The following is a 23486-nucleotide window of genomic DNA, read 5'->3' on the forward strand; positions in this document are numbered from 1 at the left end:
TTGAGTGAACTGGAAATGTTTCTTTTAACATATTTGTTTGTCAAAATATACATATTCATTCCTACAGTTAAAATTATAAGAGAATATGTAAGTGTCTAATATAACTTTCTGAACAATTCTCACTTGTAAGCTCATTCGGCCCGAATCCTGGTGAACTGTACAACAGTCCTTCATAATTATTTTAATTCCAGAGGTGATGGCTAATATTTACTGTAAACAATTGTTTTGGATGCCATTTGAAACTAGGTTAAGAGTTTGAGTATAATTTTACATTCGTCATAGCGTTGTGTCGTTAGTCCCTCGTAACTCGCCGTAGCGCGTCATCATCGAGCGCCGCGCTGCCGCACGTGTGTTCGTCACATCATGGAGTTTGAGGGCTGCAGCTGCTTCAGACAGAGGCTCGTGCTGTCCACAGTGAGTGGAAAACGAGTGAAAATCAGAAACATTAGATCAAAAGATGACAACCCGGGCCTGCGAGGTGCGCAAACACGCGAGTTTATATGTATATGATATTATAACGCGCGATAAACAATGTGTGACGCAGTATCTAATGTAAACAACTAGTGTTGCGTTACTAAATTATAACCTCTTATCATCATATTAACACATGTTAACGTGCAATGTAATGTTTCTGCAAGCATGCGAGTAACTGTTAAATAGATCAATTGTTGTCTTTGATATGTCATTTGATGTGGTTTTATTCATGCTTCCACTGCGTATATCATTACGAGCCATGGTTTTACCACAAAATTCCTCATGTAGTGTACTTTGGGAATTATCTAGGCTGTTTTTTGGTTCCCACCTGGCAAATAACATCCCAGCAGTACAGGTAGACAGTAGACACCCACAGACGCCATTATAGTTGCCATTAAAACCTGTGATGATGTGAAATGTGTAGTTTTTTCTTCTCTGTTTCATTCAAATGTTGTGTGTATCCAGAACCTCTCCATTCTTGGTTTTCTCTTTTAGATTTTGAAGCCAGCTTCATTAGATTACTGGACAAGGTGACCAACGGCACCAGAATTGAAATCAATCAAACAGGTCAGTTGAATTGAATGGGTCTGTTGTCACGTGACCTCTACTGATTTGATTGGTTGTCCTGGATAGTCATGATGTGTTTTGTACGCTCTGATGTGTAGGAACGGTGCTCTTCTATCAGCCCGGGCTGCTGTACGGAGGGTCTGTGGAACACGAGTGTAACGTCCAGCGGTCGGTGGGATATTACCTGGAGGCGCTGCTGATGTTGGCCCCGTTCATGAAGAGCCCCCTCAGAGCTGTGCTGAAGGGCGTCACCAATGACCCTACGGATCCCTCTGTGAGTTTACTGACGTTTAGATATTAACAAATACATTTATTGTGTGATTTACCCGTTTTAACTTGCGGCATAGCTTTACGTAAACATTTGTTTGCGTCCAATAACAGTTTGGTGTTCTGATGTTATGCGATGGATGCTGGATTTGTGGGTTTAGTCTATTATTGAAGTTTAATCTGCTGTGCTATTTTGTTTCTATGAATAAACATATCATGAATGTTATGTTCTGCAGGTGGACCTTCTGAAGGTGACCGCTCCTCCTCTGATGAAGAGGTTTGGCATTGATGGAGATGGTTTAGAAATAAAGGTATGACAAGAATCACACTCGTATAAAGCATCAAGACACTTGAAACATTGTTTTAAAATGCATCTCGACACGTCCGTTCTGAAAACTGCAATTAAGAAAAAAACATACAAATCAAAGTCAAAGTATAATAATTTGAGCGACTGTTTTTTACATAACAACGTGTCGTCACCGTGCACGACAACCAGCATGTTCCTATGGGTTTGTTGTGTTGTGTTACGTCCAGCGAGGACAAAATGTTAAATTATAATGAGTTCTATTGGATTCTTTTGTGGCGTTGCGCCGCGTCCGGCGTAGACACGGTGTTAGAGTTATAAAGTGGTTTACACCTGCAGCTGCTGGATCTCAGTGGTTGTTTCTGAAGTTTGCGGTGTGTTTTTCAGGTGGTGAGGAGGGGCATGGCTCCAGGCGGAGGTGGTGAGGTGCATTTCTCCTGTCCGGTGCGTAAATCCCTGAAACCCGTCCAGCTGACAGAGCCCGGAAAAATCAAGAGGATCAGAGGAACAGCGTATCCTTCCACTGAGAGAGAACATTCGAAGACTACTCTTGATTATATACTCTCTAATAAATGAAGCCACTGTTTTATTATTTATTTGTTTACTTTTGGTTGATTTCTTGACCCGGTGTGTCAGAGTGTCCGTGCGAGTTTCTCCTCAGATGGCCAACAGAATCGTGGACTCTGCCAGGAGCGTCTTAAATAAATTTATCCCGGACATTTACATCTACACGGACCACATGAAGGGGGTGAACTCTGGGAAGTAAGTGCTTCTGTTTCCTGTCGCTGACACTAGATGGCGACAATCCTGTAGAGAGTTTGTTTTCGGTTTCTTTTGCGGCAACAGATTTGAGTTTTGATTTTAAACTGAATCATTTAAATGAACATAACTTTGATGTCTTCTATCCCGTTGCCACTGTTTTATAATAATGTTGTAGTGACTCTACAAAGACGTTTCATTTTTGAGTGAACTGTCCCTTTAATTCATTCTGTTTCATAATAGGTCTCCGGGGTTTGGCTTGATTCTGGTGGCAGAAACGGTGAACGGGATGTTTTTCAGCGCTGAGGTCATGTCCACGCCGCAGGGTCAGGGCGATCAGATTCTGCCTGAGGATCTGGGCAAGAAATGTGCCAAACTGCTGCTGGAGGAGATCCACAGGGTGAGCGTGACCCGGGCCAACACACACCCGCACATCAGTTTCTTAGAATGTTGGTGGTTACGTTCTTTAAGATATTCTGAGCGGTTTTATCCTCAGTTTTCCTATGAAGACTTCAGGCTTCACGCTCGAGCAGAGATGATTGAGTGTCTTTTAAGTGCCCGTGTGACCTGTTTACAGTCCAGTGTTGCAGAGGCATGCTGGGAAATAAATAGTGTCTCAGTGTCATAACAAGAGTGTGTTAATTTAATATAAAAAAACATGGATTGAGAGATTATAGCTAGGTATGTAACGATTCACGATACGATCTTCACATTTTATTTTTCAAAAGAAATGAACACCAGCCATTTTATTATTTCTACATGCTGCACATTTCATTGTAAAATAAAAATATGTTTTATGTCAAATATCAAAACTAAATTGCAATTTTAAAACAAATTCTAAATCAAATAAAAAAAATACAATCAGGGCTCCGTTTTGGCGCGTTTGCGACAAAAAAGATTAATTTGCGAGTGATATTTTTGTGGAGATCGCCACAAAATTGGCGAGATTTTACTCATTTTAAAATTGGATGCAGCTGGTCCCGGCTGTTTAGGTGAATATTGTTTCCGTTTCATCCAAGTACTTTTAATTTCTTGATAAGTTTCCCTAAATTAACGTGGTGTACATCACTGTAATGTTTTAAGCTGTGCAGTTGGCTCGATAAATTAGTGTTATACTGTACACAGCGAGTTCGCCAGTACGAACGCACATCGTGATCAGAACGACTCGCTAATGAATGACTCCTTTGAACCGATTCATTTTAACAGAAGATAAGGGGTCAGTGGATCATTTAAAACTAGAACGCAGGATGTGAATGAGTTTTGCTCATTTAGTAAGACTAGTTAATTCAGTTGGTTATTTTGTGTTGAGAAGTTAGTTGAAAATGATTTTAAAAAAATATATATTTAACATTTTTTAAACAATTTTTTAGAACTTTTATATGTTGTTTGTAAAGTGTTAAAGCCACTTAAAGGTACGGTAGGCCTACACGAGAGTATGTGATTTAAAAATTGAAGTTAATTTTATGTGGCTCTTAAAAAAAACAATTTGGCGCCTGTTTTTTCCCCTATATTACCTGATTTTTTTGGTCTGGATCCCTGACAGTAATACAAAAGACTTTGTGCTTTTCCTAACTTTTTTTTACATTTAAGTAGGGCTGCACGATAAATCGTTAATTAATCGCACACAATTAGTCGATTTACTACGATTGTTTTTGCGCAGTTCTTCAGTGAAGCGCGGGTAAATGCTGCTGCGTCTGAAAGCCAGAGGGCGCTCTCGCGTAGAAACTCCAAATAAGCGCCACAGAAGAAGTACAACACCACACGTAGTTCCAGAAAATGCTTATGTGACACAGGCACACACTATAGGCACACACTTCTAAATATTGCTAAGAGACCAAGTTTCATTATGATTTCAGTAATCCCAGACTTCGTTGCACATAGATGACGCCATTCATATCATGGACATATCATGGATTCATTTATGATGCAGCTTTTACAATATTTTCAAGAATAGTAAGACTATGATCACCAAGGCTATGTCTTAAGTTTTGTAACTAGGCATGGGCCGGTATGAGATTTTGACGGTATGATAACCTTTAGCAAAAAAAAAAAAGTTTCACGGTATTGCTATTGCAAAAATAACATTTCAAATGTCTGCATATACAAACAACAACCATCATTCATAGAACATATGTCAGGTAAAAATAAAGCCTTAAAATTATAATACTCTTTCAAAAAAAATGTTTTTTTGTCATAGCCCATATCTTAGGCCTAAACATCAAACATTGCATTACATGACTTAATTATGTATTTTTGTGTAAACACCGCTCGTACCGAGTTAGGAAGAGTGTTCCACCAGGAAGGAGTTGTGAATGAGAATGAGCGGGAAAGCCATTAACTGCCCTTATGAGAAGGCAACACAAGACGCCGCTGGTTTGCTGAACGCAGGGTTCTTGATGGGGGGTAGAAGGTGAAAGTATGCCGGTGTGGATCCAGTCAAAGTCCTGTAGTAGAAAGGTCTGTAACTGGGCAGTAGCGTGTAGGGGCGTGACCTGGGCCCGTTTGAATGTGGATGGAAAAGTGCCGGTGAGCACGGAGGTGTTGATGATGTGTGTGAGTGCTGGATATGGCGATAAACTTATAAATACAGTTCATATTTAGGTGTTTTATTTAAAGGAACATTACAGTTTCATGGTTCAGGCAATACTGCTTATTGTGGTAGCCTAAACAAATCAATTGCTATTTTACCTAGTGTTATGTTTTCATTCAGAATCAATAAAAAATCTATTAATCATCATCGGCAGGTGTACTGCCCACCTTAGTTATCGGCAAAACCCACTATCCACTGTCTTACTGAACGGACAGCAGACGTGAACACACATGAGCAGAAGGCAATCCTGTGATATCCGTCCTTGCAGTGTTTCCCACAGAATTTTGTGAGCCCATGGGGGTGAAACGTATTTTCCTCTAGGGGGGTCCGGGTGCATTCTCCCCCGGAAGAAGATTTTGCACATTTTGAAGGTAAATGCTGCAATCTTATGCATTTTAAGGACAAAATTAAGTGACTCAATCTATAAGAATACTATAGCTATAGTAGTAATTTGATCATTGGCTCCATATGTAAATGGGGATAATATGGCACAACACGTGGTAAAATGAGAGTTCACAAACAGTCAAAACATATAGAGCGTGAGCCATCAAAAAATTAAGCAAAAAAGTGTTTAACAGTTGACCTAATTCATTTACAGTGCTGTGAAAAAGTAATTGCCCATTCCTGAATTTTTTTTTTTTTTGCATATTTGTCATGCTTAAATGATCCAGATCATCCAATACATTTTAATATTACACAAAGACAACCAAACCAGCAGTTTTTAAATGCTGGTTTTATTTATTAAGGGAAAAAACAATCCAAACATGTCTGACCCTATGTGAAAAAGTAATTGCCCCCTAAACATAATAACTAGTTGTGCCACCCTTGGCGGCAACAACTGCAATCAAGCGTTTGCGACAGCTCGCAATGAGTCTTTCACATCGCTGTGGAGGAATTGTGGCCCACTCTTTGCAGAATTGTTTTAATTCAGCCACATTGGAGGGTCTTCGAGCATGAACGGCCTTTTTAAGGTCATGCCACAGCATTTCAATTGGATTTAAATCCGGACTTTGACTAGGCCACTCCAAAACCTTTATTTTGTTTTTTTTAGCCATTCAGAGGTGGACTTGCTGGTTTGTTTTGGATCATTGTCCTGCTGCATAACCCGCATTTAAGCTTGAGGTCACAAACCGATGGCCGGACATTCTCTTTTAGGATTTTCTGGTAGAGCGCAGAATTCATGGTTCCATCAATTATGGCCAGTCGTCCAGGTCCCATCACACTACCTCCACCACGTTTGACTGTTGGTATGATGTTCTTTTTATGAAATGCTGTGTTAGTTTTACGCCAGATGTAACGGGACACACACCTTCCAAAAAGTTAAGCCTTTGTCTCATCAGTCCACAGAATATTTGCCCAAAAGTTTGGGGGATCATCAAGATGTTTTTTAGTAAATGTGAGACGAGCCTTTGTGGTCAGCAGTGGTTTTCGCCTCGGAACTCTCCCATGGATGCCATTTTTGCACATCTCTTTCTTATTGTAGAACCATGAACACTGACCTTAACTGAAGCAAGAGAGGCCTGCAGTTCTTTAGATGTTGTTCTGGGATCTTTTATGACCTCCTGGACGAGTCGTCGTTGTGCTCTTGGAGTAATTTTGGTAGACCAGCCACTCCTGGGACGGTTTACCACTGTTCCATACTTTTTCCATTTGTGGATAATGGCTCTCACTGTGGTTCGCAGGAGTCCCAAAGCCTAAGAAATGGTTTTTAACCCTTTCTAGACTGATACATTTCAATTACTTTGTTTCTCATCTGTTCTTGAATTTCTTTAGATCGCGGCATGATGTGTTGCTGTTGGAGATCTTTTAGACTACTTCAGTTTGTCAGACAGGTTCTACTTAAGTGATTTCGTGATTCAACAGGTCTGGCAGTAATTAGGCTTGAGTGTGGCTAGTGAAATTTAACTCAATTATTCAGTTCATCACAGTATTTACCAAGGGGGGCAATTACTTTTTCACATAGGGTCAGACATGTTTGCATTGTTTTTTCCCTTAATAAATAAAACCATCATTTAAAAACTGCATTTTGTATTAAGTATTAAAATTTGTTTGATGATCTGGATCATTTAAGCATGACAAATATGCAAAAAACTAAAAATCCGGAAGGGGGCAAATACTTTTTCACAGCACTGTATAACCATATATTAAAACGCGGGCTGCGCATCGGGTCTTTTTCACAGTGCCATTGTCCCACTCCCCCGTATCACTTTACTATCCGGACCAGAGCATGCATACATTATTATGATGCGGCGACTGTTTAGAGTTGACCCGTAAGAAAAGCGCACACTCTCTCAGCACAACAGAGAAATGTTAAGTTCGTGATTTATTATGTTTTCAACTGTATGCGCAAGTTGCGCAGACCTATCAGTTTATATCAAAGTAACACGAGAGCAATTAATGACAGACGCGTTCTCCTGCGGTACACGCTGATCGGTCTGAGCAGCGCTGCTTGATGTCCAACAAACCAAATATATTGACAAGTTTGGGACACGGGGACGCAGGGCAGCATGTACTGTAATCGTGTGGCGCGCACCCGTATCATTCTTTTTCTAAGAAGCTAAAGGAGGAAATTAAGCAGACTCATGCCCATCATGCATTCAAATCATTCAAATTGGCGCGGTTGGCAATCAAACTGCGCCTGTGCCTGAGCAACAAACAACATACCCAAACATTTTTCTAAACGAACCTAATAAACAAACGAAACAAAATATAATTTACCATTAAAAACTAAACTATTTTAATACTTTTTAACTATTTATTTATTTAAACTATTTTAACCGTTTAAACAGTGTCGTTCACATTATTAATTCAAATTCGTGCTCCAGCGCAGTTGGCAATCGAGCTATGCGTTCTGCACTTGAGCCACATACTAAAAAACACTCCAAACATTCTTCTAAATTAACTTAATAACGAAATTAAACAAAATATGAATAATTTGCCATTAAAAACAAAACTAAACTATTTTAATTGCTGCAACAGCCTGTGTAATGTGGAGGTACAAAAAACGCGACGAGCTTTAGTTGGACTCGGGCTATCAGACATGGACTGGGATAGTGGCTTAAATTTGAGGCCCGTGCAGGGCTCTAGCTTGAAGCACGATCGGAGCGATGTGGAAAGGATTAAACGGAGTGCTTTTGGCACTAAAAAGGATATTGGAGGATATAACGGCGGAAGATCATCATTATAAATGTCATGGGTGCGCATGATTCGTACGGCTCCATGTGTAGACGCGCTGCCCACATTGCGCTGAAGCAACAGAGAGGGGTAAGCGTTTCATCTAGCGGTGAACAATGACACAACAACGAATCAACGGTGCAGAATTCAACGAAATTCAAATAAATATTTATGTTGTTATAAGACTTTTTTTGGCTTGTATTAACTGGCGGAACAAAGTAGACTGGTGGGCCGCCATAGTCTCGTCAATGACGTGTGTGTGTGTGTGTGTGTGTGTGTGTGTGTGTGTGTGTGTGTGTGTGTGTGTGTGTGTGTGTGTGTGTGTGTGTGTGTGTGTGTGTGTTTTGAGGTTAATCAGTAGCTGATGGTGGATGTGTGTAGTAAACACTTGATGAACACACACACAGTTCTGATGCGACTCTGAAAACGTCATGTGAGTTTCTGTTTGCTCTTCTTTTCGACATCAAATGTAGATGTTTTGTCTTTGTGGTAATGGGTTAGGGTTATGTTTCAAAAATGTTTATTTGACACTTTGTCTTGGTTTGCTTTAAATGCAGTTCTTTAATATTTACAAAAACACCTCAATAATTTTAACAGACTAAGTGAATCTGATTTGTCATTTCTAAGTTGTTCTGTTATGTTAATAATAGTGGGAATTGCAAAATAAATCCAATTCCAGTCCTTTTTTATGGGTGCCAGCTAAAGTCATGTTATAATAACGTTATGACAAGATGAAAATAAATAGGTCATGTCATTTACAACATATGGTTTGTTTGACTAGTATATTAAAACCTGTTTGAAAACTGTAAAGTTATGTGTTCTTTATTCAAATTCAAATACATATACAACTTGAGGAATGATAAACCGCTTCATCATTAAATGTTGTTTTGTTTTTACTGGCTGGTGGATAGATGTTTTGTTTCGTTTCATTGGCTGATGGTTAGATGGTTGATGTATGACTGACGCGTGCGGTTGTTTGCATTTGGTTTGTTTTGACTCGCGTTGTGTCCTTGATGATGTCAGAGGCTGTAGGCGATCGACCCCACAACCATCCACCTGTAAACAGACCCCTTCAGCCCAAAAACAACACAAATAAAACATCATATTTTGCAAACAGAAAATGAAGTCTGATACAGGTCAAATATTTCTTATTAAAATACTGTAATATAAAAAATGTTTGATTTTGTCATGGTCATATATTTTTTCAATGAATGCTATTTGCTGTATTCAGTGCAAAATGCAAAATATATATCTTTATTTTTTGAAAGGGTGGGATGTGATCTGAATTCTTTAGACATTGGATGAATAAAACTAAACACACAGTTACATTCTGATGATCTCACGGCCTGCTGCTTATGCAAGTTTGACAAAGACGTTCAGTGTGCGGTCAGATAATTTAATTGAACAATTTACACAGCAGCGGATGGTGAATGTGACCGTGACAGGAGAGGTTTTGTGTAACAGGAGTGTCAGGGCTTGAAATCTCAGGAGACGTTTCTCTGACGTTCTTGTTTACGCTGGCGAAGGAAATGTTTGGGACTTTTCCAGCCGTCGTTGGGCGTTCTGTGAAAGTTTCAGTGCGTTCCACCTTCATCACGAGACACGGCCCGTGTCTCACTCCTGTATTAAAGCAGGTGAAGGATGTTTAAATGCCCACAGCACGACATCGATCAGAAAGCGAATCTTCACGCTTGGATGTTAGTTGACAGATTTGGCATTCGTTGGTGAGGATTGATAGATTCTTTGTATTTCATTCTGCTTGTTTTAATGCAAATGTTTTTATTTATCATTTAGACCCTCTTGAATATGATATTCGTTTTTAAAAAATCATGGTTTTCCATCTGATATCATTACTGTATCATGGTTCTGTCGTGGTATATTAGCCAGCTTAAAATAAAATAGCTTGAAATACACTGATTAAATTGGATATTTTTTGTATAATTGTCCAATATTGAATGTTTGTTTAACAAAAATAGTTTGAGATGCTGTCGGCCAACAGAAGATTTAATCCACAAGAGGACCGTAGCTGTTCTGCGTAATTTACTGATTTCATTTCAGTCTTATCGGACGTCCTGGAGTAATAGTCCTAGTCACGCTGAGACGAACATTTTCTGAACATTCAACATTCCCAGTTTAATTATTTAAAGCATAACGTGCCAGCAGGATCACACACACTGGCCCAAGGGGCGATTCGCATTTGGCGTCTTGTGCGCGCGAAAGTTCATTATTTTAAATTTAGACACGCACACATTTCTCTAGGCGTGTTGGCGCCGCATCGAGATGGAAATAGATCAACTTTACAGAGTGCCGTGCACACCGAGGGTCATTTGACTAGAGAAAGTGGCACGGCTCACATTTTCTGTGCAGTTTTAGACACGACATGTGAATCGCCCCTTACTCTGATTCTCATCTCTCTCTTTCTCTGCTAGGGTGGCTGTGTGGATTCAACCAATCAGAGTTTGGCTCTGTTATACATGACGTTAGGACAACAAGATGTTTCCAAAGTTCTTCTAGGACCCCTCTCGCCCTACACGTGAGTGTTGAGCGTTCATCTGAAGGTTTGACCATTGTAACCCTGTTCATCATTATATGAATGCTGTTCTAGCGTCTTGCGGTTGACGTCAGAGAAACATGCGGTATCTGCAGCGGTCATCATGAATTGTCCATTTTCAGTTGTCATGGTACCGGTGCTGTATGCCAGTCAAGTACAGTACTATGATAACTGAAGATTGGCCGTGCCAACACCGCTTTCATCTGTGCCGGACTTAAATCCTTCATGTAATCTAATTTCACTGGTTTTTAAGGAATTTGATGTGCTTTATTAACCATTTCTTTGTGTTTTATAAAGAATAGTCTGTTTAGTTATGTACATGGTGTAAACATGTTCAGAACGTCATCATATGCATCGGTGGGGTATTTCAGGTGTGACCACAGTTCTGAATAGAGAGAAATAACTTTATGCATCTATAAACTTCCAATAGTTCATTTTTTACTGACTAGCGGATTTTCTTAAGTAAACGGTTTGTACAATGATTTCAATGGAAGGTTAAAGTATTTTCAATTCTATTTAAACCTTGAATCATGTTCCAGTTTCCAAAAAGGTAACCAACCAACTAGCAAGTATCTTGATTTATTTTTACAAGCCAACATTTACAATTATTATTGTTTTATAACCCAGTAATACTGTGGTATTCCAACTATTTGGATGAATGTAAAAAGGATTGAAAACGCATTGTAATTATGTCTGTTTTCCACTTTGTAGAATCGAGTTTCTCAGACACATCCGAGACTTCTTTCAGATCATGTTTAAAATAGAGCCGCAGAAACCCGGAGATGAGGAACGAACGGGAGGAGAGAAAGTTCTGATGACGTGTGTTGGAGTAGGATACAGTAACATCAGCAAACCCCTCAAATAAAAACTCCAAACATCATCTTCTTATACTGAACAAACTCACAGAGAGAATGCTTATTTGTTACACTTTTCTATGATTTTAGTATTTGACTGAAGAGTCGTTTCCAGATGTGTACATGAATGAAAATGGCTTCAGTGGAGTTTTGCCTGTTGTTCCTCAATTGATTTTCAAATTGAAATGTGAAGAATAAAAAAAGCGTGACAGCCTTGACTAATCTTGAGGTTTTTGTTATATCGTTAAGCCTTTCTTTTAACTGAAGATTATTTAGATCCTTAAATGTCCAGAATTCCTTTTCAGTTGATTGAAGCGGTGCAAGATAAAAGTGCCAAAGTACAGTGACATGATGCATATTGTTGTCAAAATATACAGTATACACATTGAACAGTAGTTTTGGGCAAAATGAGATTTTTGTTTGTCAAATAAGTTTTTATTCAACCTTAAGAGATCACAGAATAATTACAGGAGGAGGAATAATTTTCTTATAACCACAAAAAAACAAATACAAGAAAGAAAGAAAACCATGAATAGCAACACAAAACATAAAAATAATAATAATTAAAATGAGATTTTTAAAGTTACCTTTGAGCTATTCTTGTTTTGATTCACTTTAAATGCGACATATGTTTGAGTATACACACAAAGTTTGCATGGTTAACTTGAGCCATTGGTTCTTCAGTTGAATGTTCTTAAACTACATAATGTGGATCAAAACATTTTGACATTCATTTAGCTGCTTTGTACTTTAATTTATTACAAGCAACGTAAAAAAAACATGAATATTTAATTATTGTAGTAGACATTTTGATATAAGGGAAAATTCAGGGAAATATGATTTCATACTCCAAACATCTATTATTAATTTGCTGCTGCAGTTTCCTTTTTAAACCAATCAGCCTCCTTGTCTTGTACTTCCTCTCATTTCAAGGCTTATAAAACGTTTTGCTGATGTTGTGTTACGGATTGTTCGAGAGGACTTTCTGCTTTTAAAAGCTTCCTACCATTGTCTTCAGTGTTTTTGGTGGCTTGTCATTTCACGCATGCTTGCTTACACTTCTTCAAGCTCAAAGGTTCTGTGAAGGATTAAATGGACCTAAACAGATCGAGTTCAGTGGGTTCTTTAACTCAGTCTGGCTTAAGCGACAGGGCAGAGGAGCTCGGTCCTGTTCCTCCTTCAGAAAACATCACAGTCTCAAGAATTCTGTGCTTGGAACCGAACTCCTCACTGCCCTCCTGATGTCTTCACAAGCAGCATTTGTGTACGTCACAGTACGAACACCTTTACATTACAACTTTTGCATGGCAAACGTAAACCCGACCCGCCCAGAGAAACGCCCCACGCGGCTTGTGAAGCATGGTGCGCGCGCGCGCGGCGTTCATGATGGCGGCGGAGGCGAGCGTGAGCAGCGGCAGCAGCGACTCGTCCAGCACCGCGGAGGAGGAGCGCGTGCGGCGGCTTTTCCAGACGTGCGACGGTGACGGGGACGGATTCATTAACCGGTCAGAAAACACGCACGCACAGGCTGAATAAAGTTCACGCGCCGAGTAGAACTTTTACAAGCGGAGTGACGTCACGAGCGCTCGATACAATGTTGCAATTTGAGCGAACGGTCTCGATGCAACAATGTAACATTTTAACTCACGACAGGGACGCAAAGTAACACGCGAACGTGTTTGTGGAGATTGTTTGCGTGGCGCAGCTTGCGCTCGTTCGTTTGTTCGCCGCAGCCTCGGAAGTGACGGGAAATGTTGCAGCCGTGAACTCCTCCGCCAAACTCTTCAGCTTCTTGACACACGTTTCTGAAATGCTCAAACACTTTCATACGTTGTTTCTTTTTCTCTGTCTCGCGGGTGTTTTGACGGGTAACGCTCGTGTTTTGTGCTCTGAACCCTCATGTTCGATTTGGGGGTCCCGGAGACCCACCGTGTCCTTTTAAAAGCTCTAAACATGTTTAACATCGACGTGTCAACTTTAGCGTCTTGCGAGAACTGATTATTAACAACGACTTTAACTTGACACACATAACTTTTTCTGCGGAAAAAAATATACCTTTATTGATTTTTTTACATGTTGAGGTATTTAGAAGTGGTTCAGAAGTGTCGCTCTTGTTGTGACAGAGAAGCTCGATTCACTATTATTATTACTCATTTACTCATACAGTATTTGGATTTCTGGCACCAGTATTCTGGGATGTATTTTAAACATAAAAACATCAATTTTGGCAGATGTTGAGGTGTTTGAAGTGATATTTTTAACAATTAGTAAATGCATTAGCTAACATAAACTAACAATGAACAATACTAATACAGCATTAATTAGTTTAGTGTGTTAGTTTATGTTAATTTCAGCATTTACGAATACATTATCAAAATCAAACGTTGTCACTGTTAACATTAGTTAATGCACCATGTATTAACATGAATAACTGTTTTGACATGAACAAACATTAATATATACTGAAAAACGAAATTGTTCAATGTTAGCTAATGCATTTATTACTGTTAACAAATAGCACCTTATTGGAAAATGTTACTGATATTTTTAATGAAATTACATGAATACATTTTGTCTATTTGCTCTTTGTTTTTGCTATTTGTGATTTTTAATCCTTACCTTTTTTTAATTAACATTTGGGAAGCAACAGACAAACAAGAGCCATGCAAAGAAACAAGAATCTAATATATTTGCTTTATGCAGTCACCGGTTTATTTTTGTTCGCAGTTTTCAGGATGTTATGCCAATTTTTCAGATTTCAGACATTTTTTGTATTAATACAGCAAACAGCTCTTCTTATAAATTACAAAGCTATTCATAGATCAGAGTCATCGTTAAGGACACATGGACCTGCATTATAGCAACAGTGTTTATTAGCCTTTTTAGCTTTTACGCAGTTTGTAATGAAATCGATGGGTTCTCTCTCTCTTTTAGAAATGATTTGTTGATGGTCTGCCGGCAGTTGAACATGGAGGAGTCTGTCGCTGAGATCATGGGTCAGCTTGGAGCAGATAAACGGGGGATGATTTCCTTCCAGGACTTTACACGCTGTCGCATGCAGTTGGTCAGCGAGATCCGTAAGGAAGAAGGACAGCTATCTCTTCTGTCCGGTGACTCGGAGAGGAGAAAACACCAGGAACCCATCGCTTCAGGGCCAACCAGCAGTGAGAATAGTTTAGGTGTGTTGTTGTCTGAACGGAAACGTTAAAGACCCACTGAAGTGCTGTGAAATGACAGGTGTTTGAATGTGTGTGCTTTGCTTCAGGAGCTCGAGAGAGTTGGGAATATGATTCTGGAGCGAGAGATTTACTGACTCCAGACCTGAGCTCGCCTCTCCTCCAGAAGCTTCTAGAACAACCCGGTGAGCCTTCAGCGGGCTTTCACCAGCTCATGACCGACCGCAGCGGCTCTCTGAGCGCCAGTTACCTGGACCTGGCCAATACGGTGAGTCTGACGGATATATCATCAGAAGCTGGGCATGGAAAATCTGATTGGTTTATAAAAGCCCTACTTCGAAGTAACTGTATTTCTTGGAACTATCTAGAAATAAATACACTGATCTGAAGATCCTCCAATGAAAGATCAGGGATGTTTTTAATCTACGCATAAATCAAGTCAAGAACCCCATACAGTTGAAAACAAGATGTTGATAAGAGGATTCTTTGCTGAATGTTTGTTTTGTAGAGGAACTCTGTGGTGGTGTATTGTGTTGTTCTGGTCTGTAGATGACGCTCATCGTCTGTCTGCTGAGAGTTTGTTATTGTTGCGGACGAGAGTGTTCCTCAGGAGATCTTATTTCTATGGCTTTGCTTCTTTGTTTTCTGTTTTTCATGAAGTCGGTTCGGATTTCTGATGAACACGTCTTTTTGATTCATGTTGCGATGATAGGAAATCCTTTTTGTCTTGTCACAGCATACTATCAGTTCAAGAAAAATATATCACGTTCTTTTGATGAAGTCAAAATGAAGCGATATGAGCTGGTGTGGGTTGTTTTTCAGTCATCTGATTTATAGTGAAAGTGGACTGAGAATCTATTCTTATTTCTCACACATGATCGGTCGTGTCTCTAGACACTTCACTTGTATTATTCCTTTTAGGATTAGAACTATTAAAGGTGCCTCACCGTAACATTGGTTTTTATTGAGTTTTAGAAATGATGTTTTTAAAGTCATCAACATTATACACTAACATGATTCGGTCATTTGTCTCGAACCTGGAATATTTCTTTAAGGGTTTTAAAAAGGTTTTCTATGAGTTCTTGAAAGGTTGAATTATAAATGATATTATTTTATATTACAAATGTTCTGCCTTTGGATTTTCGGTTAATATGAGCCAGACGTGTTCTTGAGACAAGAGGTTTTGTGAGATTCCCCCATCATGCATGCGTGTGTGTGTTTGAGCATGTGTGTGCGAGCGTGTGTGTGTGTGTGTGTGTGTGTGTGTGTGTGTGTGTGCATGCTGGTGTGAGTGTGTGACTGTGTGTGTGCGTTTGGGGTGTGTCATTCTGTGATTGTTCTGTTTTATCAGCATATTCGGGCTGCTCTCACTGACATATGGGAACTATTAGTGGAGTGTGTGTGTTTATAGTGCTGTTTGTGTGTGTGATGATGGTTTTAACAGCTCTGATGTTATAGAGCTGATCCGGTTACAGCAGTGAAAGCGTTGGAGAGCATGTGCATTGTGAGCATGCTGTACGTCTCGTTTTATCTTCTTTCTGCAGCTCTGTTTCTTCATCTTTGCTTTAGGAAGATGTTTAACCAGTGTGTTGTGCCTGTGTGGGTCTATGATGGTTTTCTTGCTAATTATTGTTCAACTCTAGCACAAACACACGTGTATGTGAACCGTACTGCATGTTTTTTAAAAGCTGCAAATACTTTAGATTGAGTTCAAGAGAAGAAGTGGTGAGCTTTATTGAGACTAAAGTGCATTAGGGTTTTTTTGCTGAAGGTCACAGTTCTCTTCATTAGTCGGGTTGTATCAGGCTTTTATTGACTAGTTAAAGAGGGTTTGTGGGAAAGTGTGTTTCCCGTTTTATGTCCGTCTCTTTTTCAGGCTAATTAATTTCTTCAGGAATGTGGATGTAAAAGAGCACGTTGTGTTTTACAGCAGAACTAAACAGCTGCTAGAAGAAGTTTATTTGGGTGCCTTACGGCTTATTCAGTATATCACAGTTATAGCCTGGATCAGATTTTTGGACAGAAAGCTAGTCAAACAGTTTCTCACAGATTTGACTAAGAGCGAGACAGCAGGTTTTATTACGGGTGTTATGTTCCGTGCGCGGCTCTAATCTCTAATGCGCTCATCACACTAATGCATGTCCACCATTTGTCAAAGTCACGCTGAGTGCAGCTCATTGCAAACCATTTTCAGATTGCTCAGTTCTTTCAGTCCAGTCTTTAATAATCTTCCAGGAAATGTCTAGGAGTGTCTTAACAGAGATTCTTTTTTTTGTTTCCAAGAACGTTTGATAGTGATGAAATTATTGAATGCTTCGCATTTTTCTTATTTATTGCACATTTTTGAAGACGAGTGATATTTTCAGTGTTTTCCAGCATCATCCGAGTAGTTGATTGTTAGTGCAGAATTACAAATACTACACAAAAATACTGTTGTATACTGTATTGTTTTACTATAGTGAAATACTGTAGAGTGTACCTTGATATTTACTTCAGATGTAGAGTACTCTTGGTTAATCCTACACTTTGTTACTGTACTACAGTATTCTGTCGTAACTCTATTGATCTGATGAGCCGTAGTAACAATACTTCAGTGTTTACTATGGTAAGGTTCAGTAACACTATAGTATTTAGAAAGTTTATGACGGTTTACACCTAGTAAATATCAAAGTATACAACAGTATTCAATACTCATTTGGGTAGTTTTGTGTTTGCTTTAAATGCAAAACAAAATTCAAGTTTTTCAAAGCGCTCTTAGATAGGGCTACACGATAATTTATCGCGATACCACTAAATCCTATTTTAATCGAGCTGGCTGCGATATGCAATGTGTCGATATTTTTTTTATGCGTAGTTTGTCCGTGAAGCACGTCTCTGGGATCAGTAGGAAATGCTGCTCGATCTAAAAGCAGTGCGAGTCGCTTATAATGTGCATTTGAAAAAGCAACACCCGTCAAACATGATCATTATAAATATACTTTATTATCATAAAAATACCTGATGAGGCTTGAGTAACAGTGATAAAAAGATGTCCATAGGCATTTCCTAGATTCTAGAAGGTGTCATGGTCTTCTTCTGCAGTGCGTGTTTGGAGTTTCCGCACGAGAGCGCCCTCTGGCTTTCGGATGCAGCAGCATTTTCCCGTACTTCACTCACAAGTTGTGCATAAATCACGTGATATTTATCCTCGGTTTATCGTGACAGCCCTTCTCTTAGATTTTGGACCCCACTTGCGTGTTTGTCTAGTAGAGGCTTTAAGCAAAACACGGCTGACCTTTTGTCCTAAAGTTTGACCTCGGCACAGAAGAATGTTTTCAAACAGTGGTGTTCAGAGAGCGCTGGTGTTTACAAAGGCCACACATGGGCTGTGTCCGAAATCTCCCAATATACCCTCATTCACTATTCCCTGCATTAGTTCACTAATATAGTCCGCTTTAAGGAGCGGGTGAAAACGAGTGAGTAAATTCGGACACTCGGTGCACTGGATGCTGCGGGCGCCATCTTCTGCCGAGACGCGGGAATTCATTCAGCCCGAGCATCACGATAGATGGCTAGCAGCTAGCCGTGAGTGTACATCGGTTGTACACTCGTTATTATGATGCATCATGGGATTGAATGAGTGCGCTTAATGATGTCCACTATGAATTCGGACGCCACTAAAAATGGATGTCCCCTCAAATACTGCACTATATTAGGCTATAGGGGGCTATTTCGGACACAGCCATGGTAAGACCTGCACAATGTCCTCAGTGCAACAAGATCAACCAATCCAATCAGCCATCGAGTCGCTCCATGAGGCTTTCCACACCATTAGCTTCATGTCATTATAGGGTTAGTTAAGACTGAGAGCTTCTCTGATGGACACACGGCTGCGTAAGTTCATCCCGGAGGTCAATAGTGACAGACCATGCTGTTTGACACTTGTTTAAAAGCAGTTCATATTTGGGCACTTTATACTTGCTTACCCTAAGATATTGGAAATGTTGAAATCTAAATTCTTTATATTATTTGTTGACTGATGTTAGTTGAGATAAGTGACTTGTAGGGATGTAATGATTCACCGTGAGCCAGTTGATAATCGATTATAATATCTGACGATAGGGATGTCACAGTCATGAAATTTATACGATTATTGTCTAATAAATCATTGCAATTATGACGAGTAATTGTCAGTTTTGGGGCTTTTCCGATTATGGCGATTAATTGTCTGTTTGGGGCTTTGCACAGGAGAATGAAGTAAATAAGTAACACAAAGCCCAACCCCCCTTAATCATTCATCACAATGGGTAAAACCAAAGAATATAGTTCTGATGGGCAGGAAAAGATTTTTGAGCTACACAAAATACAAAGAAGCTTTAAAGAAATAGTTAAAACAATACAAATTCTAATTTCCAACATCAGGGCAATGAGCAAGAAGTTTTAATCGACTGGAGATGTTGCAAATCTGCCTGAAAGAGGATGTGTGTCTATATTGTCTTAATGCACAGTGAGGAGAAGAATTTGAGTGGCCAAAGACTCTCCAAACATCACAGATGGAGAATTGCAGAAATGAGTTTATTTTTATTAAATGCTTTCTGACCCCAAAATTAAAGGAAAACTGCACCTCCATCACCACAAGTTGTTTGGGACACTGTTCAAGAAACAAATCTTCTGCTCTCGTGCAAAAATAAACTCCACCATATTCATTTGCCATACTGGAACTTCAACCAGGACTGGGGTCTATGGCCATATGGATAAAAAAGTGCCCCATGTCCACATTTAAATATACTGCCGGAACTTCATTGTTCTGGACCTATTTTTATACCAGAGGTTCTAGACATCTTGTTCAGATACATGGCATCATGGATTATATTAAATACCAACAGATAAAAAAATCTAAACCTGACTTGCTCTGCTAGAAATCTTATAATGGGTCGTGGTTAGATCTTCCATTAGCACATTGGTTCAAAACAAACATCAAAATCAACAAAAAAATGACTCATTAAGCACAAAATCAAGATCCTGCCACAGCCATCCCAGTTCCCTGACCTGAACACTATAGAACATGAGTGGATGAACTGAAGAAGAGGCAGCACCAACATTTGAAGGATCTGGAGAAATTCTTTATGGAGGAATAGTCTAAGATCACTTGTCATGTGTTCTTAAACTTCATCGGACATTATAAGAGAAGACTCAGATCTGATTGCAAATGAAGGAAGCAAAAGGAATTAAATGAAGGGGGGCTAATAATTGTGGCCAGTGTGTATTAGAGAAAAACATTTATTTCATCATGTGATTTCCCCCTACTTTCAATTGTTTTACTTCAGTGAAACATTGGATTTTTGTGATTTTTTTTTAAATAAAAGCTCAAAAGGAGAAACGATGCAGATTTGTTTTCACAGCATTCTTTGCTCATATTTACCAAGGGGGCTAATATTTTTGTCCCCAACTGTATATATCGTGACTCGTGTGGCAGATGGTGTCCGCCGGGTTGTGCTGCTCTCTGTGCTCGTTCTTTTATACTGAATGAATGTTGTTGTCCTGCAAGTTTAATGTGCCGTCAGCTCTGCTCTCTGTCCTTCAGCGCTCTCCCATCACACTCCACATCTGCTGTGTCAAGCACTTTCTTTTACACAGAAGCTGCATTCTGTACCAGTCAATTGTGCTTGTTAAAGGGGTCCGACGCTCTCTCTCTCTCTCTCTCTCTGTGTGTGTGTGTGTGATGTTTAAATGTTTTAAACGGATGTTTACCGTTTAAAATTGCTTTACCAGAAGGCCTCAGTGACATCTCCTTCCTGTGTATTTTATTTATTTTATGGTCAACACAGTCATATTTTTTGCTGACACCTGCTGTTTTTTTTTCAAACAGCCACAATGCGAGGTGAATTTAATTCAGCATATGTTAAAAGATTGAGTTCAGCAAAATGGGAAAATTCAGGCTAGCTTGTTCCAAACTCAAATGACTTTCTTTTTCATGAAACGCCAAAAAGAGAAGGCGGCTGTTCATTTCGTTCTGTCTTAGATATGCCATTATAAAATTTAAGTCTGACTGAATGTTTCAGTTTTGTCTTACCTCTTTTTTTCTATTTTTTCATGCTTGTTATTTGCATGAATGCCTTGTGTTTGTGTTTGTTTTAGGTTTAGTTGTAGTAACCGGTCTAAATTAATTGGAAAAAGTTTTGAGTTCTGAGAATTGCGGTGTGTCTGTACATCGAGTGATGTTTAATATAATGTTAAATTTCATGTTTAATGCAAAGAGTGTTTTCAGGAACAGTCCTTTGTTTTGTTGGAGACTATAGGATGTCATGGATGTTGATTTCATTGAAAACATGAATCAGTTTTTGTTGTTGATTTAAAGTCTTGTGTGAGTTCTGTGCGTGCTGTTGCATTATGGGTAATAACACTGTAGTGATTTCCAGTCCATTGAAGAGGGTGAAAAGCCATATCGGCCGAGTAATTGTGCAAATTAGTGATATTCCTGGCTGGGTAGACGTGTGTGTGCGCGCGTGAGCGAGAGCGAGAGAGTCTGCAGGGAGCTGATAGAGAAATTTGTTGATAAAGGAGGTTTAAAGACTGAGAGGTTTTAATGATGGTGTGTAGGTGACCCTGTACATTTATTTATTAATATTATAAATCTAATTATAAATTTAACATCGTTTTGAACATTGAATATAAGAATAATGTAAATGTAAAATGCTACTGCACCCGAAAGCCAGAGGGCGCTCTCGTGCAGAAACGCCAAATACGCACTGCAGAAGAAGACCATGACACCTTCTAGAATCTAGGAAATGCCTAAGGACGTATTTTTATCACTGTTACTCAAGCCTCCTCAGGTATTTTTATGATAATAAAGTATATTTATAATGATCATGTTTGACGGGTGTTGCTGTTTTAAATGCACGTTATAAGCGACTCAAACTCGCACTGCTTTTAGATCGAGCAGCATTTCTACTGATCCCAGAGCCGTGCGGACAAGCTACGCAGAAAATTATCGATGCCTTGCATAATCACAGCCAGCTCGATTACAGCATGATTAATCGTGCACAGCCCTAATGTACACTGTATGTCTGTTCTTCAGGGTGAATGAAGACAGAATTCTTGTTTTTAGGTGAACTGTCCCTTTAAATGTATAAATCTCACCTGAGGGCTTCACTAGAGGGAGCTCTTGAATAATTTTAAATCTGTCCGCAGTTCAGTATGTAAAAACATCAATGTTTGCTTCTTTGAAGATGGAAATACACACACACACACACACATTCATCTCTGTCTGTGTAAGCATCTCTAATCACACTGAAGCATTGTGTGTTTCATCTGTACAGACAGACTGTTTGATGAAAGATAGCTTTAACATAATAACACACCTGAATTAAAGCCGACAGAGAGAGTGAGAATCTACTCGAGAGAGAGAGAGAGAGAGAGAGAAAGGACAGAAACACAGAAGGTAACACAAATTAATGACACGGTCTGTTAAAGAAATAGTTCACCCAAAAATGAAAATTCTGTTTACAATTACAGTCATGTTGTTGCAAAAGTCTCATTCTCTTTATAGGCACACAATAGCAGATGTTAAACACTCCTTCAGTTATGCAGTTTCCAGTAGAACAGACAGCTTAGACACACACAGACACATCACAGACACACACACTCCAGCACTCACTCGTGCACACACACAGTCATCTAACACACAAACTTTTAAATGCATTTAAAGACTCCAGTACACTTTAAAATGCAAGCACACTCAAACACACACACACACACACACATAATACACTCACACACACACAAATACACACAAACAAACACGCACACACACACAACACACACACATTATACACATAAACAAACACACACATATAATACACACACACACACACACACACACACACAAACAAACGCACACGATACACACACACACACAAACACGCACAAACACACTCTCTGTTCATGCAGGCCCTGAGCAGCTCTCTCTCTCTCTCTCTTTCTCTCGCCCGCCCGCCCGCCCTCTCTTGCTCACTCACGAGCAGTGTGTGTGTGTGTGTGCGTCTGTGTGAGACGGAGCTGCGCAGAGCTGCTGCCGGGAGTCTCCGGCTGGCTTTGGGAATGTGCGGAGCGCTGTGGATTTAACTCGTTCTAGTGCGGATTACACGTGGAATACTGCAGGATTTTGGCGGTGAAGTCGAGGATGAGTTTCCATCAGCGCGCGTATGTGGATTACAGAGGCAGGAGGAACCTGAGAACACCCGCGTCTCTCTTCTGATCCGAGGCGTCTGCCCTTGCGCCGGACTGCTATCCCTGGAATCACGATTGGCTCCGAGAGTTACGGGACCATGAACTCCAGAGTGGCAGCGAGCGCTGGCAGAGAGACCGCAGCCGAGGGACAGGAGGTAAGACACGTTAGACGCAGGTCTGTCCGCTGTCCTTGAGAAATGCAGCGTGTGTAGAAAACAATCCTGAGAAAGCGTGTCATCTCCTGCCCTTCTCACACGCTAAAGAGACGCGTCTTCAAGCGCTCCACTGACATACTGAAGGGCTTTTAGTGTCTTTAAGTTGATGTACGGCCGTGTCACTCTTAAACTTCACAAGGTTAAATTCACAGTACGGTGAAGATGACAGTGAAGGAATGTGTGCTCGTGTCGTCTCGTTCGGCTAAAGCTCTCAGAGGACCGTTTAACATTCATTATTGAAACTCGAGCTCTACACCCAACCCTGACATTTGACAGAGAATATCTGAAGGGTTTCAAACTCGGAGGAAAACGTCGTTGCTCGCTGGTTGCTTCTTTCAAAGATGCAG

General features: G+C 39.8%; 2 protein-coding genes across 5 annotated transcripts in view; both read left to right on the forward strand.

The window, feature by feature from the left end:
• The first annotated feature begins 332 nt into the window (after window positions 1–332).
• Window positions 333–11758, forward strand: rcl1 (RNA terminal phosphate cyclase-like 1). The gene is made up of 9 exons (XM_057319951.1): window positions 333–478; window positions 970–1041; window positions 1140–1315; window positions 1545–1619; window positions 2000–2124; window positions 2249–2374; window positions 2615–2771; window positions 10565–10668; window positions 11398–11758. The coding sequence occupies exons 1-9, from the start codon at window positions 364–366 to the stop codon at window positions 11549–11551; spliced, it is 1104 nt and encodes a 367-aa protein (XP_057175934.1). The 5' UTR covers window positions 333–363; the 3' UTR covers window positions 11552–11758.
• A 118-nt stretch (window positions 11759–11876) lies between these two features.
• Window positions 11877–23486, forward strand: part of mcc (MCC regulator of WNT signaling pathway) — a 61290-nt gene continuing 49680 nt past the window's right edge. For 2 of the 4 annotated variants that reach the window (XM_057319715.1, XM_057319720.1), the window contains exons 1-3: window positions 11877–13045; window positions 14475–14719; window positions 14806–14984. In XM_057319715.1, the coding sequence (XP_057175698.1) occupies window positions 12900–13045; window positions 14475–14719; window positions 14806–14984 (570 nt within the window). In that variant the 5' untranslated portion in view covers window positions 11877–12899. Of the gene's footprint in view, window positions 13409–14474; window positions 14720–14805; window positions 14985–22751; window positions 23080–23486 lie in introns of those variants that run through there. The other 2 variants (XM_057319728.1, XM_057319733.1) reach the window with 2 other exon arrangements.

Source organism: Triplophysa rosa, linkage group LG2 (genome assembly GCF_024868665.1).
Source record: "Triplophysa rosa linkage group LG2, Trosa_1v2, whole genome shotgun sequence".
NCBI lineage: Eukaryota > Metazoa > Chordata > Actinopteri > Cypriniformes > Nemacheilidae > Triplophysa > Triplophysa rosa.